This window comes from Danio rerio, chromosome 11, assembly GCF_052040795.2.
Source record: "Danio rerio strain M-AB ecotype USA chromosome 11, GRCz13ab, whole genome shotgun sequence".
Classification (NCBI taxonomy): Eukaryota; Metazoa; Chordata; class Actinopteri; order Cypriniformes; family Danionidae; genus Danio; species Danio rerio.
In genome coordinates, this window is record NC_141031.1 from 11,895,736 (window position 1) to 11,919,722 (window position 23,987).

At 35.2% G+C, this 23,987-nt stretch overlaps 2 protein-coding genes across 17 annotated transcripts in view; one reads left to right on the forward strand and one right to left on the reverse strand.

Moving 5' to 3' along the window:
- pla2r1 (phospholipase A2 receptor 1) overlaps positions 1 to 23,987 on the forward strand; it is an 868,273-nt gene that overhangs the window by 533,191 nt on the left and 311,095 nt on the right. The gene's annotated exons all lie outside the window — the stretch shown is intronic.
- The window catches only part of hap1 (huntingtin associated protein 1), an 88,740-nt gene that overhangs the window by 19,111 nt on the left and 45,642 nt on the right, over positions 1 to 23,987 (reverse strand). For 11 of the 16 annotated variants that reach the window (XR_015502392.1, XR_015502391.1, XR_015502393.1 and 8 more), the window contains 6 exons: positions 6,030 to 6,106; positions 5,804 to 5,920; positions 2,599 to 2,690; positions 2,408 to 2,516; positions 660 to 738; positions 421 to 551 (listed from right to left, as the gene is read on the reverse strand). Coding sequence is in view for 11 of the 16 variants with exons in the window: in XM_087273381.1 (XP_087129507.1) it covers positions 421 to 551; positions 660 to 738; positions 2,408 to 2,516; positions 2,599 to 2,663 (384 nt within the window). In the remaining 5 variants the exon portion in view is untranslated. Of the gene's footprint in view, positions 1 to 420; positions 552 to 659; positions 739 to 2,407; positions 2,517 to 2,598; positions 2,691 to 5,803; positions 5,921 to 6,029; positions 6,107 to 10,705; positions 11,028 to 23,987 lie in introns of those variants that run through there. The other 5 variants (XR_015502389.1, XR_015502390.1, XM_087273376.1 and 2 more) reach the window with 1 other exon arrangement.

Genomic DNA, 23,987 nt, shown 5'->3' on the forward strand with positions numbered 1-23,987 from the left:
ATACAACTATTGGAATATTTAGAATGAGGGTTCATCTAAATTCTGAGGAAATCACCTTTAAAACTGTCTAATTTTCTTAGTGCTTAATGCATGTTAAGTTTTAATGAATTTATGCTACAAAACATCTTCATGAAACTTGATCTTTACTTGATATTCCAATGATTTTTGGCATACATTTAAAGAAAATCTGTCAATTTAAAACATACAATGTATATAATATAATATAATATAATATAATATAATATAATATAATATAATATAATATAATATAATATAATATAATATAATATAATATAATATAATATAGGATTCGTTGTGTTCACAATAGTCAGATAGAACCTTCTAACTCCAAAATGTGAAGAAATGGTGTAATAAAGAAATAAGAGTCTCTCTGTTTGTGTTGGTGTTAGCATGACTCACCACTTTGTAGCGCTGCTCCAGATCAACAATCTGTCCCAGTAGAGCACTAATCTCCTCTTGTTGTCTTAATGAATCTTCCACCTTACGCGCCAATTCCTCAGACAGAGACACGACCTGCTTATTCGCTGACGCTGATCAGACAAAGAGGATAAGGAAAGTTTAGTTAGTTAGCTATTTTATAGAAATTCTTTTTGGAGATTCCGAATGACGCTCTTCAGCATTGTGGGTAATTTACTCACTGAGTTCATCCACGCACACCATCATCAGCCTTTGCTCTTGTTCTTCATAATTGCTGGTCTCGAATGTTAATTCATCTGCCTAAAAAAAAAGGATGGGTGTAAAAACACATAAGGGAGAGTGGGAAGGAAAGAACAATTTTTCATAAAAACCTACTTTTAAAAGATGTTTCAGACTGATATATATATATATATATATATATATATATATATATATATATATATATATATATATATATATATATATATATATATATATATATATATATATATTTGCTGTGGTCACTAACTCATAAGTGTGGTCTATCAATATTGGGTGGTTTTTTGAAGAAATGTAGAACTTCAAAATAATTTAACTTTAAACATAAATTGCACATTGTTACTTTTGACCCCATCAGTAGGGACAAAAGTAACACAACAATATTTATAAGAATGACTTGCACAATCTTGTTTATTTTAAATATACAATATACAATAATGCAATATACAAATATATATGTATATATGACCTTCTTATTGTTATCTGCATAAATATTAAACTGCATTTTTAAATTTCAGCTTCATCAGATGTTTCAAAAGCAATGCAACAATGCACAATGTTAAAATTGTCTACAATTTTCTTGAATATTATTAGCAGTATGTATTATTTTTATAAAACATATTAAGCAATACACTGAAAACCCTTTATTGTTGAAGCAAAAAATAAGGTATGCTTATTAGCAGTGGGACATAAAAAACAGTCTTTTGTCCGCAGAGGAACTTTTGCCATTTAAATCTGATCTACTTTTAAATTGAAAAACGTAGAGATTTCAAGCGGATTTGTTATTGTGCTAAATAACCCGTAGATAGATCATTAGAGTGACACATGAAAATAGAAACACAACTTGTAATGAGAAAAAACTGAAATTCAGAGCTAACTGCAGAACACGGTGCCGAAATCAAGTGATATTTGTCAGGTCCATCAAGGGTTGCATGCTGAATCTGCTGTTGAGGAAAATCTCTTTGTTACCTTCGTCCCTGCTCTCCCCTACATCATTTGTTTTTATATATATGCATATTTTATTAGATTATGTAGTGTTGGGTGTGTTAAGTTACAAAGTAATTAGTTAATGTATTCAAATCTGCTGAAAAACTAAAGTAAGGTATTACTTTTTATTTTGGGTAATTAATTAAAGTTATTTGCTATAAATATTTTATATAAATCAAACCGTATTGTATAAATTTGTATTCGAGTTTTATTATACAAATATACTTTGCAGAATAATTCTGCATTTCAACTAGAGAAGGTTATATTCAATAAGACAACTGCACATGCTTAAGAAAAAATAATCGAGTGACAAATAAGTTCATGAATTTCTACAATTGTTATTCAGAAATTTTGCATGATAATTACCTTTTTCAACTAAAGGAGATTACATTTATCCCACAATTGCACATGCTTAAGAAGCAATGAACTAAGTAAGAAATTAATGATAATATGGCATGTAGTTTGTGTTATGATATATACATTATTTAATCTTAATTACGTTTTTTTAAATAAACTAAAGACCAAGATTGACTCAAATTTCAGCAATCAAATCAGTCAAATCAGTTGAGATGTAAAGTAATTTAAGTAGTGCGAAGTTAGCTAAATATTTTTTGAAGTAATTAGAAAAGCAATTTTGGCACACTTTTAATAATGTAATTACTAATTAATTACTTTTTCAAAGTAACTAAGCCATCACTGACTGTATGTATGAATGGAAACACACCTCTGTGCGCAGCTTGAAGTTCTCCTCCTCCAGACCTTTCAGTTTCTGCTGCAGGAAGTCATAATTGATGTAATTGCTGAGAGATGACGACGAATCGTTTCTTATAAGCCTGACAGTGGAGAAAACAGTTATCAGTATAAGGCAGAACGATGTTGTCGATCACTACGTGTGTGTCTGTGTGTTAGACTTACAGTGTTTCTGTGGCGTGCTCTATATCTTCAGTGCTGGCATAAAAGTGCAGGAGATCATCTCTCATGGAGAGCTCATGGCGCAACTGGGCAATCTGTGAGAATAGACTCACGATTAGCCTTAAAGTCTATTTTAACGCATCATATCAGTAAGAAAGACAAATCTACTAAGGAAACATGCCAGACATTTGAACTCAAATGCTGCTTTAGATGACACAACACTAACACAAGGGTTTGAACTAGGGAAGTTAATGATTGCAAAATGATAGATTAATTGTTGATAACCCCTTTAACTGATAGATATTTACGCATAGACATCATTAAAGAATAAACAGATATAAAGTTATGCAATGCGCAGTGAGACAAACATCCTCACTAATGATATAGTCAAGTCATGAGTGTGCAGTTTATATTTGCTTATCGAGACTCTCTTGACGTTGAGTGTTTGGGATGGATAAAGCCCTGCTGTGTAGCTATGCAAAAATCTTCATTATATCCAGGGCTTGACATTAACTTTTTTGATCACCAGCCACAGTGGCTAGTAGTTTTCAAATGTTATTAGCCAATCTGCATTTTTACTATGCACTCTGCATTTTCACAATTTTGGTGTTGGTGAAATAATTTTTATATGCATAAATATGACTTCTTTCATTCATTCATTCATTTTCTTGTCGGCTTAGTCCCTTTATTAATCACGGGTCGCCACAGCAGAATGCAGAATAGACCGCTAACTTATTCAGCATTTTTTTTGACCTTAGGGTGCCCTTCCAGCTGCAACCCATCTCCATCCACACACACACACACACACACACACACACACACACACACACACACACACACACACACACACACACACACACACACACACACACACACACACACACAATACGGACAATTTAGCCTCCCCAATTCACCTGTACAATTCTCCGCGCGAACACAGGGAGAACATGCAAACTCCACACAGAAATGCAGAGGCTCGAACCAGCGATCTTCTTGCTTTGAGGTGACAGCACTACTTACTGCGCCACTGTGTCGCCCTAAATATGAATTTGACAAGCTAAAATGACTTGGTTTAGATTTTGTTTTGTCCCCTCATTCATTTCACGTTATGTGTGTCATGTATGAGCAAATGGGTCATGGTTTCATAGTGTTATACTGCAAACAGTTTTTATTTCACATGACTTTTCAGAACTCAAAATTATGGATTTACCAAATTTAGTTTAGACTACACCAAACAATAATTATTTCTTAGCCACATATTTTAAATGCATCAAAACAAGCTAAATATAGCTGTATACTAATAATTTTTATTTAACAAAACATTTCTTTAAAAAAAAACCAAAGGAAAACAATTGACTTTTAAAACTAATTATTGTCATGTATCACTAAATACATGTGCTAAAGATCTCTCAGATCACCTTAATTGCCCATAAATGGAGAGTGAATCTCATGTTAAAGCAATGTTGTTGTAAAAAAGTGAAAATTAAACCATATAAACAAAAATAACTGCACGCAAAAGAAAGCAGGTGAAAAACATACTGCGTGTGATGATGAAAGGATGACCACACGCACATGGTTAGGGCCAATTAATAATCTGTTCAAAGTGAAAGCAACCGGTGCTGCTTACAAAAAGACATATTTTGAGCTCTTGAAAGCAGCAAGACTGTGGGTGCATGAGCATAACTTTTTGTCTGGTCTATATGATAGAGAACCGATCACAGTTGCATTCAAGGCACGTCAGTTGCACATCATGTCATTTAGGCCGCATTTACACTGCACTGTTCAAGTGACTCACGTCCGATTTTTTTCTTCCATGTGGCACAGATCAGATATGGCCCATGTATGTGTAAGCAGGAACAAATCACATGAATTCCGATTTACTCAAATCAGCTTCTGGCCTTGTTCATATGTGGAAATTTATCTGATATGAATCGGATCTGTGCCCTCGTGTCAGCAATGTAAGCAGGCAGATCAGATTTTCACCTGTCAATGAGAGTCACGCATCATTAAAAACCATAGCGACATCAAGTCTGACACTTTCATTTCAGAAGTTCAGCAGAAATATTTCTGGTTTGATGTTGAATGTCTATTTAATATACTGAGTTGTCATAGAATTATTATTAAGAAAAGAGATGCCATATTTTATACAGATAAAAAAAAAGATATAGATAAGAATCTCCTGTTTATGTTAAATCTGCTGATATTATTGGGCAAGTTTCATACACAAGTGTAAATGGTCCGAGAGGAAGCCTAACATCTTACATTTTAAGGTTGATTTAACCATTAATTTTGAAACTCTTAAAGGATTTAAAAGTCGTAAAGCAACCAGAACTGTGAATATACTTAAAAAGCTAAACTCCTTTTCTCTATGGTAAATGTTGTTTACCAGCTCTTGTTCTTTATTTGTTTTATTTTTCTTTCACTCCTTATTTTTTTTTATACTTTGTTTACACGGTGTGCTAAAATGTGTAATATTGTAAGACTTGTTATGCATTTGACTGGAAATGTTCAGTCAATACAATAAAATTAAAAAATGAAGAAAAAAAAAACAGACTTCAGCAGATTCCCAAACTCTAAATCTCATACACGAGGACTAAAACAGCTTCTATATAGTCATATAGCACAGGTATTTAAGCATGTTCATGCCATGGAATTTACATTAAGATCCCTAAAGTTTTTTTAAAAAAAAGCCTATATATTAAAAGAAGATGGACAACTGAGAACCTTTCTGTCATAAACTAGTAAACAGTCTGTCATAAACTGCAAACAGATTAGGAATATAGAAGAGCACTCTTTAATTATCAGCTGTTAGTCAGCGCCCACTCTTTTTTTTCCTGGTCATTGCGCCTTTGCCGTGTAAATGCAGACGATCGGATACGAGTCACTTTTAAAAGATGATGTAAGCAGGTCAGCAAAAAAATCAGATAAAGTCACAAAATCGGAACTGACCATCAAGATCTGCAGTGTAAATGCAGCCTAAGTGTCCAACCCGAAACTATTCGAGCCATTTGTGCCAGGCTAGGTAGCCAGGTTTTGTAATAATGTAAAATATGCAAAAAAAAAAAAAAAAAGTGCTTCCCCTCCTACCCCATAATAAGCATAATAAGACCCCTTTAACATTAAATTAATTACAATAAATGGTTTTAGTTTTATGGTTTTACTTGTATTTTGTAATTGTTAAATCTATCTACAGTATAACAATTCAGACCTCTTCCTTGGTACTCTCCAGCTGTTCATCCAGTAGTTTGTTGTGTTCAGTCAGGGTTTTATTCTTCTTTAGCAGCGACTGGCCAATCCGGGCTGCCAATTCCAGATCTCGCTCTTTCTGTAGTGAAACACATGCAGTTGTGGGACTTTTATCATCTCATGAATGGAGCTTCTATGATCATTTGCACCGAAATCTGAGACTGTAAAAAAGATATGGGCTCTCTCACCTCTTCAAGCAGATGTGTAACTGCCTCAATGTCATGATACGCCTTTGTGATTTGACCAACTCTCTCTGAACACAGCACTGCAGAGAACAAAAAAACACATAAAAGAATGAGAAAAAGCAGAATAAGGCTGGCTCATGGGCTCATAAAAAACTAAATACAATAAAAGTATTGTGCTAGATAAAGTCACTGTAAGTGTCAAAACACATCTGGTGTTCAAATACATCAAAAAGAGATATAAAAGTCTCTGCATACAGCACTGCAGAGTCAATGTGACCCAGTCAAGACGAGACGTCTAGTCTATGCAGACAAAAACAAGAGCCTCTCAATCTGATCCATATTAAGAGTTAATTCTCTCACATTCATCCCTAATGATCAAAACCTATTAGGCCTGCATCTTGTGATTTCCAGCTAGGGATGTTTCATTAGAGGTGCTATATGCAAGAGTTTGGCTCTTCTAAAGCATAAAAATACCATAATATGTTTGCAGATATTTAAGAAACATGCTAAGTGTACATTCTTGTTTATCAGAAAATCAATGCTAAAGTCAGATATTCTGCTTTGAAAATGTGCATTACGTTTTGAAACTTCTGTGTTTGTTTTAATTATTTTAACCTGCCCAATGCCAGTTTAGCCAATTATATTTTAGCACCCCAGGTTGCCTTGGTGGAAAACTGTATTTGATTCATTCAGTCAGAAAGGCTCTCGAAGCATGTGCCCGTGACTGAAATGCGACCTCTGGTGGACGGTAGCACACTCCGAAATGAGACACAGATTCAGAGTTCCACATAAGGTGGTTATTATTTAGCAAATAATATAAATATTACAAACGTAAACATTAGGTGAGCAGGTTACATTATAACCCTGTGTCTTAGCTGTATGCTACTTGATAAGATTTGCAGCGATAAGCAATTTGGCTGTTTGCGCCAGACAAAACACAACAGTAATTTAAATACAGCCATTAAGAAGCACAGAATATGCACTCATTTAGAAAATGGCATTGTTAAATGTAAAATGGCATTCAAACTCACATTATTAGCATTTAGCACTGAATAAAGCACATGAGGTCTACCTGAAGTGATCATGTGTTGAAGTTTTATTTTTGTTCAGCTGCAAAAAAAAATAGAGACCATTTCTAAAATATAAATACCAGTACTGGTTAGGACAAAAACTCCCTTTCATATGAAAATATCCCTTCTATCATGTGTCATTGCTTTTATTTAGAACATGATTTAAAGTAGCCCTAAATCAGCATTCAGCATCCTGTTGGTCCTCAATCTGGCAACCTGCACTTGCAAGTGTTTTGATCCAGAAATACAATACCTAGTTCAACCACTAGGTGTCAAACTTACATACTGCACCTTTAAATATATATCATAATATAATTATAAGTATTACAATGTGCAACATGCATTAAAACTATATAAAATTATCATAAAATTACAGTTACTACTGTATTAAATATAAAAATGTAAATTCAAATATGAATGAAAAAAATATTAAAATTCAGCAAATGTCTTGCTTTATAAATGTGTGGAAAAAAACAATAATACCTTATTTTTCAGATCAGATTACAGGGTGTATGTTTCATTTTCTTAAAAAAAAGTTCATAAACTAATATAAAAATTACATTTTTAAAAATAAAAATTAAATAAAATACTAAATGACATTTGGTTTTTGTAGTATGTCACTTATGAAATATATCCATAAATAATGTACATTAAGGAACACAACGACATTGATTGGACCACCAAGGCATGCAACAAAAACACTTGGGTACCTATTTTAAATATAAAAACTGCTAACTTTTTATTTCATTTTATCTTTCCCCTTATAAATACAATATCTTTTTGCTGTCTTTTTTCAGGACAGGTATTTCCACTCGGTCGGTTCTTGTTTTTCCTTGAGGCAAAATCAAATTTCAACTGGAATGAGGCGTGTTTGAGTTTGCTAAAATAAGAGCTTGGCAGCGTTTCCTTGCTCTGCGAATGGCAACTCAGCAGAAGCTACAGTAATAAAGCTTTAACCTTCAACACCAGAGGCACACAAATGCACTGCAGGAAACAGGCGATAGCAAGTCAAATTAAAAAGACCTGATAAAGTTGCTGACGACAGGAAAAAAAAAAAAAAAAGCTTAATGCAAATTCCCAAATGAAACTGAGCATATCATTGCACGCTATTTAGATAACAAAATAAATAAGCCATTATTAACATTTCAAAGAACAAATCATAAACATCAGAAAGACAAAAAATATTAAATAAACAAGGGTATACCCTGACCTAATTTACTCAGAATCAGAATGCACATGATGGGTTTTTGGCAGATATTTAGAAACTTAAACCGTCGTTTTTCTCACACAAATCTTGAAGCAAAAGCAGATTGTATATAGAGTAATCATTAGTGTCAGTATGTGTCCTGGGTCAGTGATCATGTCGCTGCTAAATCTGCTCACCTGGCCTAAAAGGAGTGTGATTTACGTCAATGACAGAATTAGGGACATTAAGACAGTAGTCCATACTACTAATACTGGACTGAGCTTCTGTGGGCAGGATAAACTGACTGGACAGATTAAAGTGAATTAGCCTTCAGGAACAGGCAATGACTGTTGTATCCTTTAATGTATACCTGACAGAAAAAAAAAAAAAACTATTAAAAGGTTTTTAAGTTCTGTTCTTAAAATTCTATGCAAATTTTTATAAATAAATTACATTGACATTGAGTAGTTGTACTAAACAAATATTATCTTCAGAATGTTTTTACATTATTAATATGCTTAAGTTAATATTATTTATACTTTATAATATAATTATGCTTGTCTTTTCCACTGTAATATTGCATTAAAATCCAAAAATATAGTTTAAAAAAATAAAAAAATTACATTATGCTAATTTTAAAAATGATAAAATTAATGCTAGTTAATTTACTTTACTTTAATAAAATGGCTGTTCAGTATTTATCCAGCTACATTCTATATTTTAGAGATGCAAATCAACTGAAAACCTCACTCGGTCAGTCTAGAACCTCATATATTTCCATCATAATGAGAAACAAGGACAAAATCACACTACACAAAAACACTGTAATCACAATGAGAACCTCAGAAAAATTCAGTTACAGATGATAGTCTGAATTTACTGACATGCTCTGCATATTCAGCGCTCTCATGAATAAAGTCAAACATACACTGTAAAAAATTTAGGGTCCCACAAAATTAATTTATGATGTCCCAAAACAAATTGATTAGGCTAACTAACAAATTTAAGTGTATAAAACTATCAAGTTGTCCCCGAAAAATTTCAATAACTGTCTTGTTTCAGTGAGTGTATCTGCATTTTTCCCTAATATATTCCGTATTTTAAAATTGCAATCAACAAGGTCAAAAACACCTCACTCTGGCAAAATCACACTGTACAAATGTGTGTACATGTTTAAGGTGAAATAACACTGAGAATCTTAAAAAAGCTCAAGTAAATTCCTTTAAAGTTTATAATGACAATTTACTGACATGCAATGCATATTCAATACACTCTTCGACTAACAAAGTCTAAATATCTGCAGCTTTTCCTATTATACTCCTATATGTCTATTAGAAATGCAATCCACAAGGTCAAAAAAACTCAGTCAGTCAATCCAGAACCTGATGTGTTTCTATCGTAATGAAAAAATCACAATGTACAAAAACAACATACAGAATGCTCACGGTGAAATAACTTCAGGAATATCACATAAATTCTTTTGCAGCTGATAATGACTATTGCCAACATGCTCCGCATAATAGCGCTCTCATAAATAAGGTCTGCAGTTTATCCTAATATATTCTGTATTCTAGAGATACAGTCAAAACTACTTAACTCGATTCCTCACGCTGTGCTTATTCAATATCATCTAATAAATTAATAAAGTCGAAAATATGTGCAGCTTATCCTATTATATACTGCAAATGTATGTCTATTAGAGATGCAACCCACAAGGTCAAAAACACGTCAGATCGTCAGTCCAGAACCTCATGCTTTCCATCACAATGAGAAAAATCACAGTATACAAAAACACCAAGGACTTCAGAAAAGTCACATAAATTCCTTTGTAGCCAAAAATGACTATTTTCTGACATGTTCTGCATAATTAACGCTCTCATAAATAAAGTCAGCAGTTTGTCCTAATATATTCTGTATTCTAGAGATGCAATCAGCAAGATTAAAAATACATGACTTGATCAGACAAAATCCCACTGTACAAAAATACCACGTTAAAGGTAAAACAAGACAGAAACCTTAGAAAAAGACAAGCACATTCCTTTGCAGATGATAATAAGAATTTATTGACACACTGAGCTTATTAGAAATCATCTAACAAATCAATAGTTAAAAGTATATGCAGCTTATCCTATTATAAACCTAATGTACAGTATGTCTATTAGAGATGCATTCCACAAGGTCAAAACACTTCGCATGTTCAGAACCCCATGTGCTTTAAGCATTATAAAAACAAGGACAAAACAATGTCACAACATCTTTTAAGGTTTTACAACACTGACAACCTCAAAAAAATGCCAAATAAATTCCTTCACAGACATTAAATGCCCTTTTTAACCACTAAAGTGAGTCTCTCCTCACTGCCTCCCAGCATGTGATCTCTCCTATGAATAAGTCACGCTAGTCTCCTCTTCTTTAGGCATTACCTTGCACCAGTTCCCTGCACAGTCCCTCTGTGTCAGGTTGTTCTTCGTCCTCTGGTTCTTCATCGTCCTCATCATGACTGGTGCTGCTGTCTTTCTCACTCTCGTCCATCCCCAAACTGCTCCACTCCTCCATTTCCACACTCATGCTCTGCTATGATCTCTGTCTGCTCTGCAATGCGGTCCGTCTGGAGTCTCTCTTTTTCTCTCTCCCTCCCTCTCTACAGTCTGTGCCAGGCTGATTTATGCTACTGCTAGTCACTATAGCTGTCCACTAAGCGTTCTGCTCACTGATGTACTTCTGTTTCATGCTGAAGTTGTAGCTGATTGTGTGTCACTGCAGCTCAGACTTACCTGGCTGCACTGAGCCCCAGGAAGAGATCAACTCTTAAAGGAAGGGAGGACAGCTGAGGGCATTTGTAATGACGGATGAAGGGCCAGCAGATTTATGTGTGTTTGAAGATTTTTTTTATTGATTGATGTTGTGTGTTAAAATATTGAATGTTGTTATTTAATGAGAAATGCTACATGTTTTTTTTAAAAAAAGCTTAATGTTTTGTGCTGATGGTGAACTCCCCCTGATTGAACTCTTCATGGTATCTTCCAGATTAATGTCATAATACTGCTGCAACACAACAGATGGATCCTCCCACACTCACAGGATCACATAAGTGATGTCAATGTTTACTAAAACCAGAACTATTCATAAAAACAGCATTCTATGAGGGAGGAAAAATAAAAATGGTTTGATTTTAGAAGAAAAATAAACATAAAATCTTAAGCAAAAAAATTAAATGTTGTCTTAAAGTGAATGGCTGAAATAAATGAAAACATTAAAATTATTAAAACTGAAATAAACAAAAAAATACTAGCATTAATTCATTTATTAATTATAGTCTTAAATAAAATGAAAAGTATCATTAAAATAAAAATGTGATTTTGCCGGACAGTTACCATTCAGAAATAAAAGTACAAAAGTTGTCACTGAGTCAAGACCCTTTCAAATGGTAACTTTACAAGGGTGTAAAGAGTGTGCAAAAGTTTTGACCATGTGCACTTGTCCAATTCAACTGTATTCAGAGGTAGTTGAAAACACATTTGACTGGATTGAGAGCTGCCTAAAAAGTGATGTAGAGAATGATAGAATGAGAGACTGAAACTTACAGTTGCAATCAGAATTATTAGCCCCCTGAATTATTATCCCGTTTACTTTTTCCCCCAATTTCTTTTTAACGAAGAGATTTTTTTCAACTGATTTCCAAACATAATAGTTTTAATAACTCATTTCGAATAACTGTTTTATTTTATCTTTGCCATGATGACAGTAAATAATAATTTGATATTTTTCAAGACACTTCTATACAGCTTAAAGTGACATTTAAAGGCTTAAGTAGATTAATTAAGTTAACAAGGCAGGTAAGGGTAATCAGGCAAGTTATTGTATAACGATGGTTTGTTCTGTAGACAGTTCTGTTGTTTTTTTTTTATTAAAAACTGCTTTTATTCTAGCTGAAATAAAACAAAAAAGACTTTCTCCAGAAGAAAAATATATTATCAGACGTTCTGTGAAAACTTCCCTGCTCTGTTAGACATCATTTGGTAAATATTTAAAAAAATAAGAAAAAAAATCATGGGGGTTTTAATAATTCTGATTGCAACTGTAAGTGGCCAAAAGAGATGAATCTGAATTCAAGTTTAGGAAACGTGATGCATTTTGGCAGACCATTTCTTACTCATTATCTTCAAACATGCTAAAAAAAACTGGGCCAACATTTCTGTCTAGCCAAATACTGAAAGGGGTCTATAAAATATTGAACTACAGCCATATCAATTTTTCATTTTTGGACAACGGATTGCAGGTGACGCAACCACATGCAGAACACCCGAAAATTTTACATACAAAACGCTGACTTTTTACCAGTGAGAGCTCAAAAAGACAAAAATTATAGAGAGGAATCAGTTTGTTATATCTACCACAAGTTCATTTGTATTCAATAAATCTGGTTCATACAGTACAAACGTATGTTCAAGTTTAAGCAATACAACCCAAACCATTTCCTTAATGACAGCAAAAAAAATCTTTAGCAGACATTTTCTAATTCATACATTCATTTTCTTTTTGTCTTAGTCCCTTTATTCATCAGGGGTCGCCAAAGTGGAAAAAACCGCCAACTTGTCCTGCATATATTATATGCAACGGAGGTCCTTCCAGCCACTACCCAGTACTGGGAAACACTTATACACTCTTACATTCACACACATGCACTACGACCAATTTAGCTTATTCAGTTGATATATAGCGCATGTCTTTGGACTTGTGGGAGAAACCGGAGCACCCGGAGGAAACACACACAGAATGGGGTGAACATGCAAACTCCACACAGAAATGCCAACTGACCTAGCTGGGGCTCAAACCAGCAATCTTTTTGCTGTAGGGTGACAGCGCTACTTCCTGCACCACTGTGTCACCTACATTTCCTAATTTTGCCAGAAAATTATGCTGGGTTTTACACCAAATGCAGAGCACTGCGTCACTCTCTCTTGTTTACTCACAGGATGTTTGCTCGCACAAATTTTTAGCTGGGGTTCAATTATTTGAACTTGTGTGTGGTAGACGTGATTGAGCCAAATTCCCAGGTCACAGCTGCGGGCTCACTGCAGACTCTGTGTGAATAGCCCACACTAATCCCTTGAAGTCCTGGTTTGGGCTAGCCCGTTCTGCCCGTTCTGCAGGCTGTGCCAGCGCATGGCCCTTGAGAGTTTAATTAATGGCTAAACATTAGCCCATTACTGTTGGCTCTGCATGGGCAGCCCTCAACTACCCCCGTGGAAGCCCTCACAGGCTCACATTTGCCCTGCAGGCAATACTTTGAAACCTGAAAATTGGAAATTGAAGATTAAAATGGTCCCTCTCCTTTTTGTGTGCATGAAAGACTTGTATATGAGTGACTCTGTCTCATTAGAGACAGTTTTACCATGATGTCAGTCCATTTTATTCCTGTGTTCAGTATGTTTAAGAACAGTATGGAGAAAGACCAATCACCTGAAAGGTAGCAGGGAACAGTATACAGAGATCAGCATGGCCGAAACAAGAGGCCTACTAACAGCTTACAAACAAAGTTTCCTATGTATATATTGTGGCAAGCTCACCGTTGCAACGTCACCATGGTCACGGATCCACACCAATTCTCACATCATCAGCACTAATCAAGCCCAGCTGAGATCCATCAAGAGACACAGATATAAGCAGCGCCCAACCCAGATACTGTGAGCTTCATTTCACTCAAATGACTAATGTCTAATATCTGTGGCTCTTTCCTCCCACAGTGGACTCAAGCAGCTGACAAACTTAGCTCTCGCTTCCACCTGCATGGCCTCACTCTTTCCCCCTGAACACCTATATTCTTCCCGGCCAGAAGACAGAGGCTGTTTCTCAATATGCGTTCTTCAGCGGTCGTGCGTCCTCGTGTTCTCGTGCAACGTCATCATCAGCTGCCCAAGTTCAGCTCCAATACTCAAGACCGCAAGTACGGAGGACGTGTGAATCTTCCCGGATGTGATCTTAATATCGAGGATGCACCGATGCAAACTTGAGCACCGAACTCGCTCTGGAAGTCCCAGAAGTCATTGCGACTGGAGGTGGGAAGCGCTGCATTTTATTTAGATTTATTATTAAAGTTCAGAGATTTAACTTATTTACCTCAGGAGTTTCCCTAAATGAAACGGTGAAAGTAAACATTACCATGAACATTTTAATAAAGGAATAAACACATTAGGGTGTTTGTTTGCTGAAATTCATATTAAAATTTGTTTTATTCATATTGTGCAACATAGATTTATAATGTTTTTATGCAAAGTATATATTTTGAAAAGGGGAAAAACAATAAATCGTTGTATGAAGGCTGTAATGTTTAAATAATTTACCATTTAAAACATGTGGAGGTCATGTGACCATCAGGAAGAACGCAACATCTCAATTCTCAAAGGACGCGTTCTCTGCCCTCGCGGTCTGCTGAGTTCGTTCTTCCGAGGACACCTGGCAAGACCGGTCTCCACAAGAACACAAGTCCGTTCTCTGTGTTCTTGGAATGGAGAAACAGCCAGAGCTATCTCTCCTCTACACCCACTGACCACAATTGTAAATAAATCAAGTTTATAAGTGTGTAAATACAACCACTGCTTGAGTGTTTTCTCTCTCTCGCCACAATACTTTGGGACTTTTACAGCATACCTTGATTTTTGGATAGTTTTTAAGATATGGCACATTGAACTGTATGCATTCAACTGACTTTTTTCTTGTTTTATTGTTGTTTATGGATACACATTTCTTAATACAGTCATTTTTGTGTCATTCTTTTAACGCTTCCAAACCTCTCACACAAGGAAAATCTGACTAACATTAAACTTTGTTACTGGTTGCTAAGGCTGAACTCTAGATAGAACAACGTCACTGAATTAACATCAAATCAGGCAAAAGGTTGAAACTTTTTGAAATTATGTTGAATTCAGCTTTGCACCCTCAAATGTTTTTTCAATAATATAACCAGATTCAAAAGCGTAGATACTTTAAGTTAATGAGTTGTTTACTGTAAATAACATAGAATCCCTGTGTGGGCCTAGTGAGGGCTTCCTAGGGGTTAGGTGAGGGCTGCCTATCTGGGGCCAGCTTTAAGGAGCCAACATTTTGCCACTGAGCAAACTCTTAATGTACCTGCACTGGCAATGCTTATGCTTGCCCTAAGTGGGCTCATTAAGGATCAACACAGGCTCGTTTGCAGGATGTCTATTCTATTTTACCTATCTATTAAAAGCGTTTGCTTTTACTTTCTAACTGCACCAAGGGCCACTGCAGCTTCCTCTATATAATGCAAATTATGCAGGTTATAAAGAAGTGTGGGCTTCCCAGTGAGGTGAGTGTCATTCATTATTGTCTTTTCATGTGCACTACATTATATTTTTGAATGTCAGTAAAATCTATATAGTTATAATCAGGGTTTGACATTAACTGTTTTGATCACCAGCCCATGTGGCTAGTAGTTTTCCACGGTTACTAACCACTCACCATTATCACTAGCCTCAATTTTGTTGTTGGGAAAATATATTTTGTATGAATAAATTTACTCTAACATTGCAGAAAACACATTATGTTTACCAATCACCTGAACAATAACCGTAACCTGCTTCTTTTAAAAGAATAAAAATGGAGTAAAAATTGTACTTAAATGAAGAGGCACCAGTTCCAGCTGCCACAAAAAGGCAATGGACACAGAATAAAATAGGTTGCTCAGGTCAAAAAGACAGAGAATAAAGGATAACAGCAACAAACATTTTAAAAGAAAGAGGAGGAGACTCTGTTGAACTCATAAAATGCACAGACATACGTTTAACATATATCTACCTCAAGGACAGGTCTTGCAGTTTTTTTTATTTATTTATTTATTTTTATTTTTTTTTGCATCTAACCAAACAGATTTTTAATAAATGAAAAAAAAGTATAGAAATGAAACGTAAAAGTGTACAGCTTGCTTGTTTGCATAAATGCATAATTTGAATGGTTTAGTGTAATGGTTGATTTTTATAATTGCCTATAATCTATTTGTATACTTTATGTATTTATTTTCTTATTTTTTGTTTGTTTGTTGTAATGTTTATCTGTTAGAACTCATATTGTATTGCTACCAAAAACAAGTGACACCATTTCTTTCATTCCAATTACAACAAATAATTCCTGCAAGTCCTGCAGGAATTATAAAATCCTGCAGGATTTGTCACTTGCTTGGATCCATTGTAAAAACCTGTAGGAAATTCCTGCACATATTGTCAATGTGTCTTACAGGATTTTTGAATTCCTGCAGGACAGCAGCTTTTCTGAAGGGAAAAAAAAAAGAATCCTTCAGGATTCCTGCAAAAAGTACTGCATGATTCTAAAACCTGTAGGAATTGCCTGCACATATTGTCAATTTGTCCTGCAGGATTTCATAATTCCTACAGGATACCAGCAGGTTCCTGCAGAAAAAAAATGAAAATCCTGCAGGATTCCTGTAGGCTATTTTTGTAAGGGTTTGGCATACTAAAATTACTTAATTTCGATTTTGTGTTCTTTCCACTTGCCTCCTCATTCATTTAACTGTTGTTTTGTTTATGAGTTTACTCAATGAGCATGAGCAAATGAGTTGTGCTTTCATAAAAAAAAGTGTCGCATTGCAATTAGTTTTCTTTCACAGGACTTTTCAGGGCTCAACACAATAAGGATTTGCTAATTTTGTTTTCTCTGGCAACACCAAACTAATTATTTCATTGCCACAGATTTTAAATAATGTGTCAAAACAAGCAAAATACTGCTGTATACATACACTTTATATTTAACAATACAGCTGACATTTAAAAAATAGATATTCTCACACATCTAAAACTATGCACAGTGGTCTGTTCTGGCTCAAGATCCCAGATCCCCAGTTAACTATGCATACAACAACATATTGAAGCAATATTATTGTAAAGGATGATTATTAAACTAAATTAACAAAAATAAAAGCAAGCAAAAGAAAGAGGGTAAAAAACTATCCATGCGCGTTAATGAAAGGTTGATGCCGTGCACACAGTTAATATTAGGCCAATTAATAATCTGTTCAAAGAATGGTTAAAGCGAAAGTGACAACTGCTGCTGCTTACAAAGAATCTTGAGCCCTTGAAACACTGTGGGTGCATGAGCATCGCACTAGTTTTGTTTCCAGGCACGGTTGCTTTGAGTGAGAAAATGGCACAGGAGCTTTTAAACACTCGCGTGCATCCAATCATTTGTGCACGCGAAACTAAAGCCCATGTTAGTGAGTAAGGAAGGCCTGTCTCACTATGCACGTGATCCTCTCATTCGGTCTTCACCTGTTTTCTTTTCTTTGCGCAAAAAGCTGTTTTTGTCAGTCATGCTGCTTCTTGATTCTAGGATCAGATTTGTACGCATATAGATAAACGGTCATAAACAGTCTAAATTGTAGTGACGACGAACCAGCACTGGCAATTTAAAAATGAGTTTCAGCCAGCCAGAGTGGCTAATGAGAGTGGCTGTCTAACCCGCCACAACTGAAATCAAGCTGCATTTGGTGGGTTGGTGGGTGTTAATGTAAAGCCCTGGTTATAATAATATTCTTGTCATTCAATGTGTTTTTGGTCATGATTAGGCCCAGACTGCGGACATTTTTTGCTATTACTGCAGAGAATTTTGTAAAAAAAATATCTGCAGATTTATGAGGAATTATTTTAGGAGTATCGTAACTAAAAACTTAATATATGATACCAAAAAAACAATACATTTTTAACTTTTATTTAATATTTACAATGGAAATCCATCTAGATCCAGTTATTTGGTAAACAAAGCAAGTCTCTTATACATTATATCTACAAAAAGACAGAAAATTTTACTTTACAAACTCCACTGAGAATAAATCAAATGAACACTTTCATATTAGTCAATATTATTACCGAAATTAATAAAAAAAATAAATAGACTCAATGATGGGCTAAAAATGTGCGGAAATCTGCAGATTTTAGCGCGTGCAGTTTCTGTGTGGGTCTAGTCATGATCAATGCATTGTCACTATGAATCTTTCCACAAAATTGGACCTGATGCAGAAACAGAACTGCTGCTTCAGCTCTGCTCTTGCTCTGTATATACTTCTGCATGCTGTATGAAAGCCGCCATTCTCACTGGCACATTGTGAGCGCAGTAAAGTGAACATTTCAGTTGGTTCATATTGACCTTATTCTAAAATGCGGAAGTGCGCCTGTTTTCGCGATTGTCTTAGAACTTCCGATTCAGTCGCCTATGGGAGAAATGACTAGGAATAATAAACAGCACAAAACGGTCAAACTACTTGCTCTACAAACAAATGTTTGCATGACTATACAGACCAAGTAGAATAATATAATAAGAAAATATCAAATTGCAACATCAAGCAGCGTAATGAGCAGTTGTTAACGTCAAAAAATAAATGGAAGTGAATGAGACCGGAAGTCTCAAGCCAAAAAGATTCAAATGGCAGCGCCCACTCGTCGGCGGAGAATAAGGTGAATAGAAGATTAGTCTCAAAGCTCATGCATTTTACTTTCATATGAATGAACTGAAAATGCTCCCTCTATAGTCCTCACAATGCACCAGTGGAAATGCATTGAAATCTGTTAACATGGACATTAAAAATAAAAGTGATCCGGATATGGAGTGAAAAAGAGTTAAGATTACTTTTTAACCTCAGAATGGAAGGCAGCTAAATAAGACTCATAAATGGCAAGTTCATATTTTACCCCAAATTTTAAAAATTTGTCTGGCAGAGTACAAAGATAACCATAGCAAAATGACTAATAAAAAAAACAGCTAACAAACTTAAACAGAATTAAGTTTGAAGTTCACATTATTAGCTATTTAAGCTAGAACTAACAGCTGTGTTTGGGCTACTGCCCACGTAAAGAGATCAGTGCAGGTATGAGAACACGTTTCCATACCAAGAGGATTAGAACTAAAGTAGCACCACCGTAAGCCCATCAGAGCAGCCTCAGAACAATCTATTTCCTTTGCCCCCATTTTAAAACAGTGAAATAAACATTGGCTGATCACACTGCAGTCTAAAAGGTTGGGGTCAGCAAGATTTAAAATGCTCTTCACATCAGGACTGCATATGTTTGATTTAAAAACTCTTGAACTGAATTAAAAGAGTACTACATTTAATAAGTATTTTGTTATGCGAGGCAGTGGCGCAGTAGGTAGTGCTTTCGCCTCACAGCAAGAAGGTTGCTGCGTCGCTGGTTCGAACCTTGGCTCAGTTGGCGTTTCTGTGTGGAGTTTGCATGTTCTCCCTGCCTTCATGTGGGTTTCCTCCGGTTTCTCCCACAGTCCAAAGACATGTGGTACAAGTGAATTGGGTAGGCTAAATTGTCTGTATAGTGTGTGTGTGGATGTTTCCCAGAGATGGGTTGCGGCTGTAAGGGCATCTGCTGTGTTCATTCTCCTGTGGTGACCCCGGATTAATAAAGGGACTAAGCCGAAAAGAAAATGAATGAATGAATGTTATGCATTAAAACTTTTAACTTTGTTATGGCAAGGCAGAATTTTTAGCCACTACAGCCTTTAGTTACACATAGTGCTTCAATAGTCATTATTATATGATTAATTAGCATTATAATCTTGAAAACAGATATGCTACTTAATACAGTATATTGAAATTCAGAAAATGTTGTTGCTTTAGTATTCTTTGATTACTATAAACATTAAAAACAGCATTTGCTTAACATATAACAACTGTTTAACTCAAAAGAGTCTCCACTGTCTTTTTTGTTGAATGTAATATCTCATCGACTTAATAAAGATATTCATTTAATCTAAATGTTGCTTATTTTTGTGGTCAGTAACTCCTCAAACTCAGAGTGTATCTGTGTCTCATACAGTTAGTCCCAAAACAAACTTAAAGACTAATCTTTTTCTTTTAAAATCTCAATAACATCTGTCAAAATCTAAAAAAAATGCAGTGAGCTAAGTTTAGAGGATGTCCTGGTGTAACGTCAGTGCTGTTGACTGTCTGCCAGGCTGCAGAAAGAAGCCACTGAGAACAGCAGAATGTCTCATTATCCTTAAGCAGTAAGGAGTTAATCCTCTTGATGGCATTTGCATCTGCGCTCCAAGAGGACTGGATTACAGTACTGCTCACTGGCACGGTCAGCAGTAGCAGCAGGAGCTCTAAAGCATGAATCTGGTACAGTGAAGTTTTCCCAAATTAAATAGCCAGGTTGTGTTTGTCATTGTACTAAAGGCAATAAATACTGGCTCAATTCTTTGTGAAATAGATTTACTGAAGTGTTATAATAACATTCGTCAGCAATGACAGCCTCAGTTTCCAGTTCTTAACAACATGAAAAGGCACCCAGTCTGCTTTTCTCCTGCTGTAGCCCACCTGTTTCAAGGTTTGTTCATAGATGTTCTTCTACATACAGTTACAAGTGTTTGTTTGTGTTATTCAAGCCTTTCAATCAGCTCAAAATATAGTCTGGCTATTCTTCTCTGTCATCATCATTGTATTTTTGCCCACATAACTTGATATTTAAAATTTTTCAGACCACTATCATTGTTGCATGTGAAAACACCTATACACCAGATTTAACTGCTCAGAGGTGCGTTTCCAAAAACCATTGTTAGCCAACTAAGGTCGCAGGTTGTGTCGTTACAAACACAGTCCGTTGATATTGCATTTCCCAAATTCGCCGTTCCAACAAACATTTGCAAACTGCGTGTTTTCAAATGTCAAATTGTAAAAGTAGACTTAAAAAATAAATAAACAATATCCTACTTAATAATATTAATAATCATCATCATCATCCTAATTATTAATATTATGATTAAAGAATGATTTTTTTCATTTCCTAATTAACAATTAATATTAAATAATTTTTTTTAATAAATCGCCTCATTATTTATTTATATGATTTATATTACATTAGAATATGTGGCAGCCCTTGTAAGTGATTTTATGTTAATTTAGAATAGACTATGTAATGTTCTCAATAATATTTGTAAAGGAAACATTGGTCCTATATGTGCCATTTACATATATTTCAATTAATATGGAAAGCGAGTGCATGTTTTTACCCAAACTAATATTGGAATTTTTTTTATGTGAGTGTGTGTAAAACAATATAATTTGCACAAAGAAATGATGAGGTTCTTTTCTAAAGAAGTTGTTACCACCCCGTTTAGAGCATCATTATGGGCATTACGATATAACTAACATGGTTCAAACGTGGAGAAACTACAGGTTTTGGTAAACATTCGTCACTACATCGCTCTTTTCCAAAACTATGCATTGTTCTATGATAGTTTGTACTATCACAAGATTTACGTCGTTGTTTGGGAAACGCACCCCAGGACACTTCACCTGTAACCAACAACCATACCATGTTCAAAGTCACTAAATAACCATTCTGGGTTGTTTGATTGATGCTTGGTCGACAGCAGCAGATTTTCTTGAATATGACTGCATTCTACTTTGCCTACTTATGACTCATTCTAGAATTGCAGGTACATTTCAAGTATTTTCTATTCATTTCTCTCAAAATGCAATGGCATTGAGTATAATGAAATTGGTATTGATAAATTAATAACTGGATTAATTTATATGTAAATTAATGCAAAATGCTTAATTTTGTCCGGATATTTGATCATGCTAACTGCTGTTTTAATTATTGTTAAACTATGTAAACCTCTAACAGTTGACAATAACAGAGTTGACATTTTTCACCATTTTGTGCTTTAGCTTTAGATACGCATGGAATGTCTAAAACATTTTCATTATATTACATACTGTATATCATGATTTATAAAGTAACAGAGTTAACAAAAATAAATTTACTATTGCTGCATCCTAAACATTTTGTTCAAATGAATCAAAGACATCACTTGAAGCAAGTACATTTTTATCAGTGCTTAACAGATAGTTATGTTTTATAATAATAGATGTAACAGAGCTGACCAGAACATGGGACAGACAGAAATGTCATTTTTATTACTGAAATTTGTGTGATGTTTCATGCAATTATTCATTTAACTTAGCAAAGTAAACTAATAAATGAAACAGAATTATTTTAAGATAATTGAGGATAAATATGATTCAAAAGGGAGTGACATTAAAAATTAGGTATATTGGGAGTCTATATAGAGTCTGTAGGCACCTATGATGGAAATCTACTTTTGTAAGCTGTTTGGACAGAACTGTCTGTATGTATAGTGTGTTTACTGTCATATTGGAGTGATGTAAACACAAGTCTATTTTTTAAAAAATTCCTGCTGTTAAAATAGGACCTAAATCCCAGTGATTATGAGGCCCACCACAACATGACGTAGGAGTGCAGTTTTCCTCGCCCACCGAATTTATTTATAGGCACCATGTTTCTATAATTATTTGTACACATGTCCACAGAACATGTTTTTTTTTTTTTAATAGAAATTAAATTATCTGTTCCAACCCTCTGTAATATTTATAAGTAAGTAAAACGTTTTTAAAACCGAGCATGTTTCTAATGAAGACAGTAAAATCGCTATCTAACTCTTAACCGCTGTAATTACCATGGCCGCATAGTGTTAGTAAAGCGCATATATTGCAAACGGCATGTGTGTAAGACTCATCATTTCAGAAAGGCTTGAATAAAGTCCACCACAAAAACATGAAATGAACTTACTTGGTATTTTTTACTAATGTGTAATACTAAATGGTATTTCAGCTTTATCAGAGCCTGTCTCTGTGCTGTTTATCTGCTGTAACACATGATGAGAAGCAGACATGCACGTTGAAACGGTGGGCTACAAAAACAACTACACTGTATTCAGACACCAAAATGGACAAATTCTGTAGGCTATAATACATAATCTGATGGGTATTTTGAGCTGAAACTTTATAGACACATTCTGTGTTCGACAAAATGTTTCAGTCAATGTCATTCTCGCTCGAGCAAAAGTCAAAGCAAAGCTGTATTGGTCATTCACTATCATATGAGAAGCACTTCTCACAAAACTGATGTTTTATACACATAAATGCTTTTTTATAAATGTTTATTACTAAACTTTCTATGAACAAGATTTGATTATAGCTGCATTATAGATTTGATTATAGCTGCAGATCAGTGCGAAACGGCCTACCGTAACGTCTGCGATTATATGAAATAAATAAATAAAAGCAACATATATGAACACATACAGACCCTCATACTGTGTTCACACCAGATGTGGAAGAAGCGTCAAGAGTGAGTGATTTATATATTAAGTCAATGCAAACGGCGAATAGACATCCTGCGTCGCGATACGCGCGAATGACACAGCGCAATTTGCACGAATAGCGCAGAGTGAATGACGCAAAAGGCGCGGTGCAAATGGCGCAATAAAGCGCAAATGGCGCAGTGCGAACTGAACGTTTTGCGCGATTGACGCTCGAGTTCATGCGTTAACCAATCAGGAGCTTGCTCTTGTGGGGGCGGAATTGTGACGTAGCGCCTGTTGTTGGTGTCCCGGGGAAAATCCTCCAGCCGACACTGGCAACAGTTCATCAAACTGGGCTTGGCTCAGTCAGAAGCACCACTGAAAGCCTCCATCATACAGGTTAAGTTTCTGGAGGAGTTTATGAGCTTACAGAGCTGCATGCCCCTCTGAAAGGATCTAGTGGACTGAGACACGGCCCTAAACATATCGACACTGTTTTTCAGCCTCCATAAAGCACATAAACACAGTTGATTTCTCAATAAAATGCATGTTAGC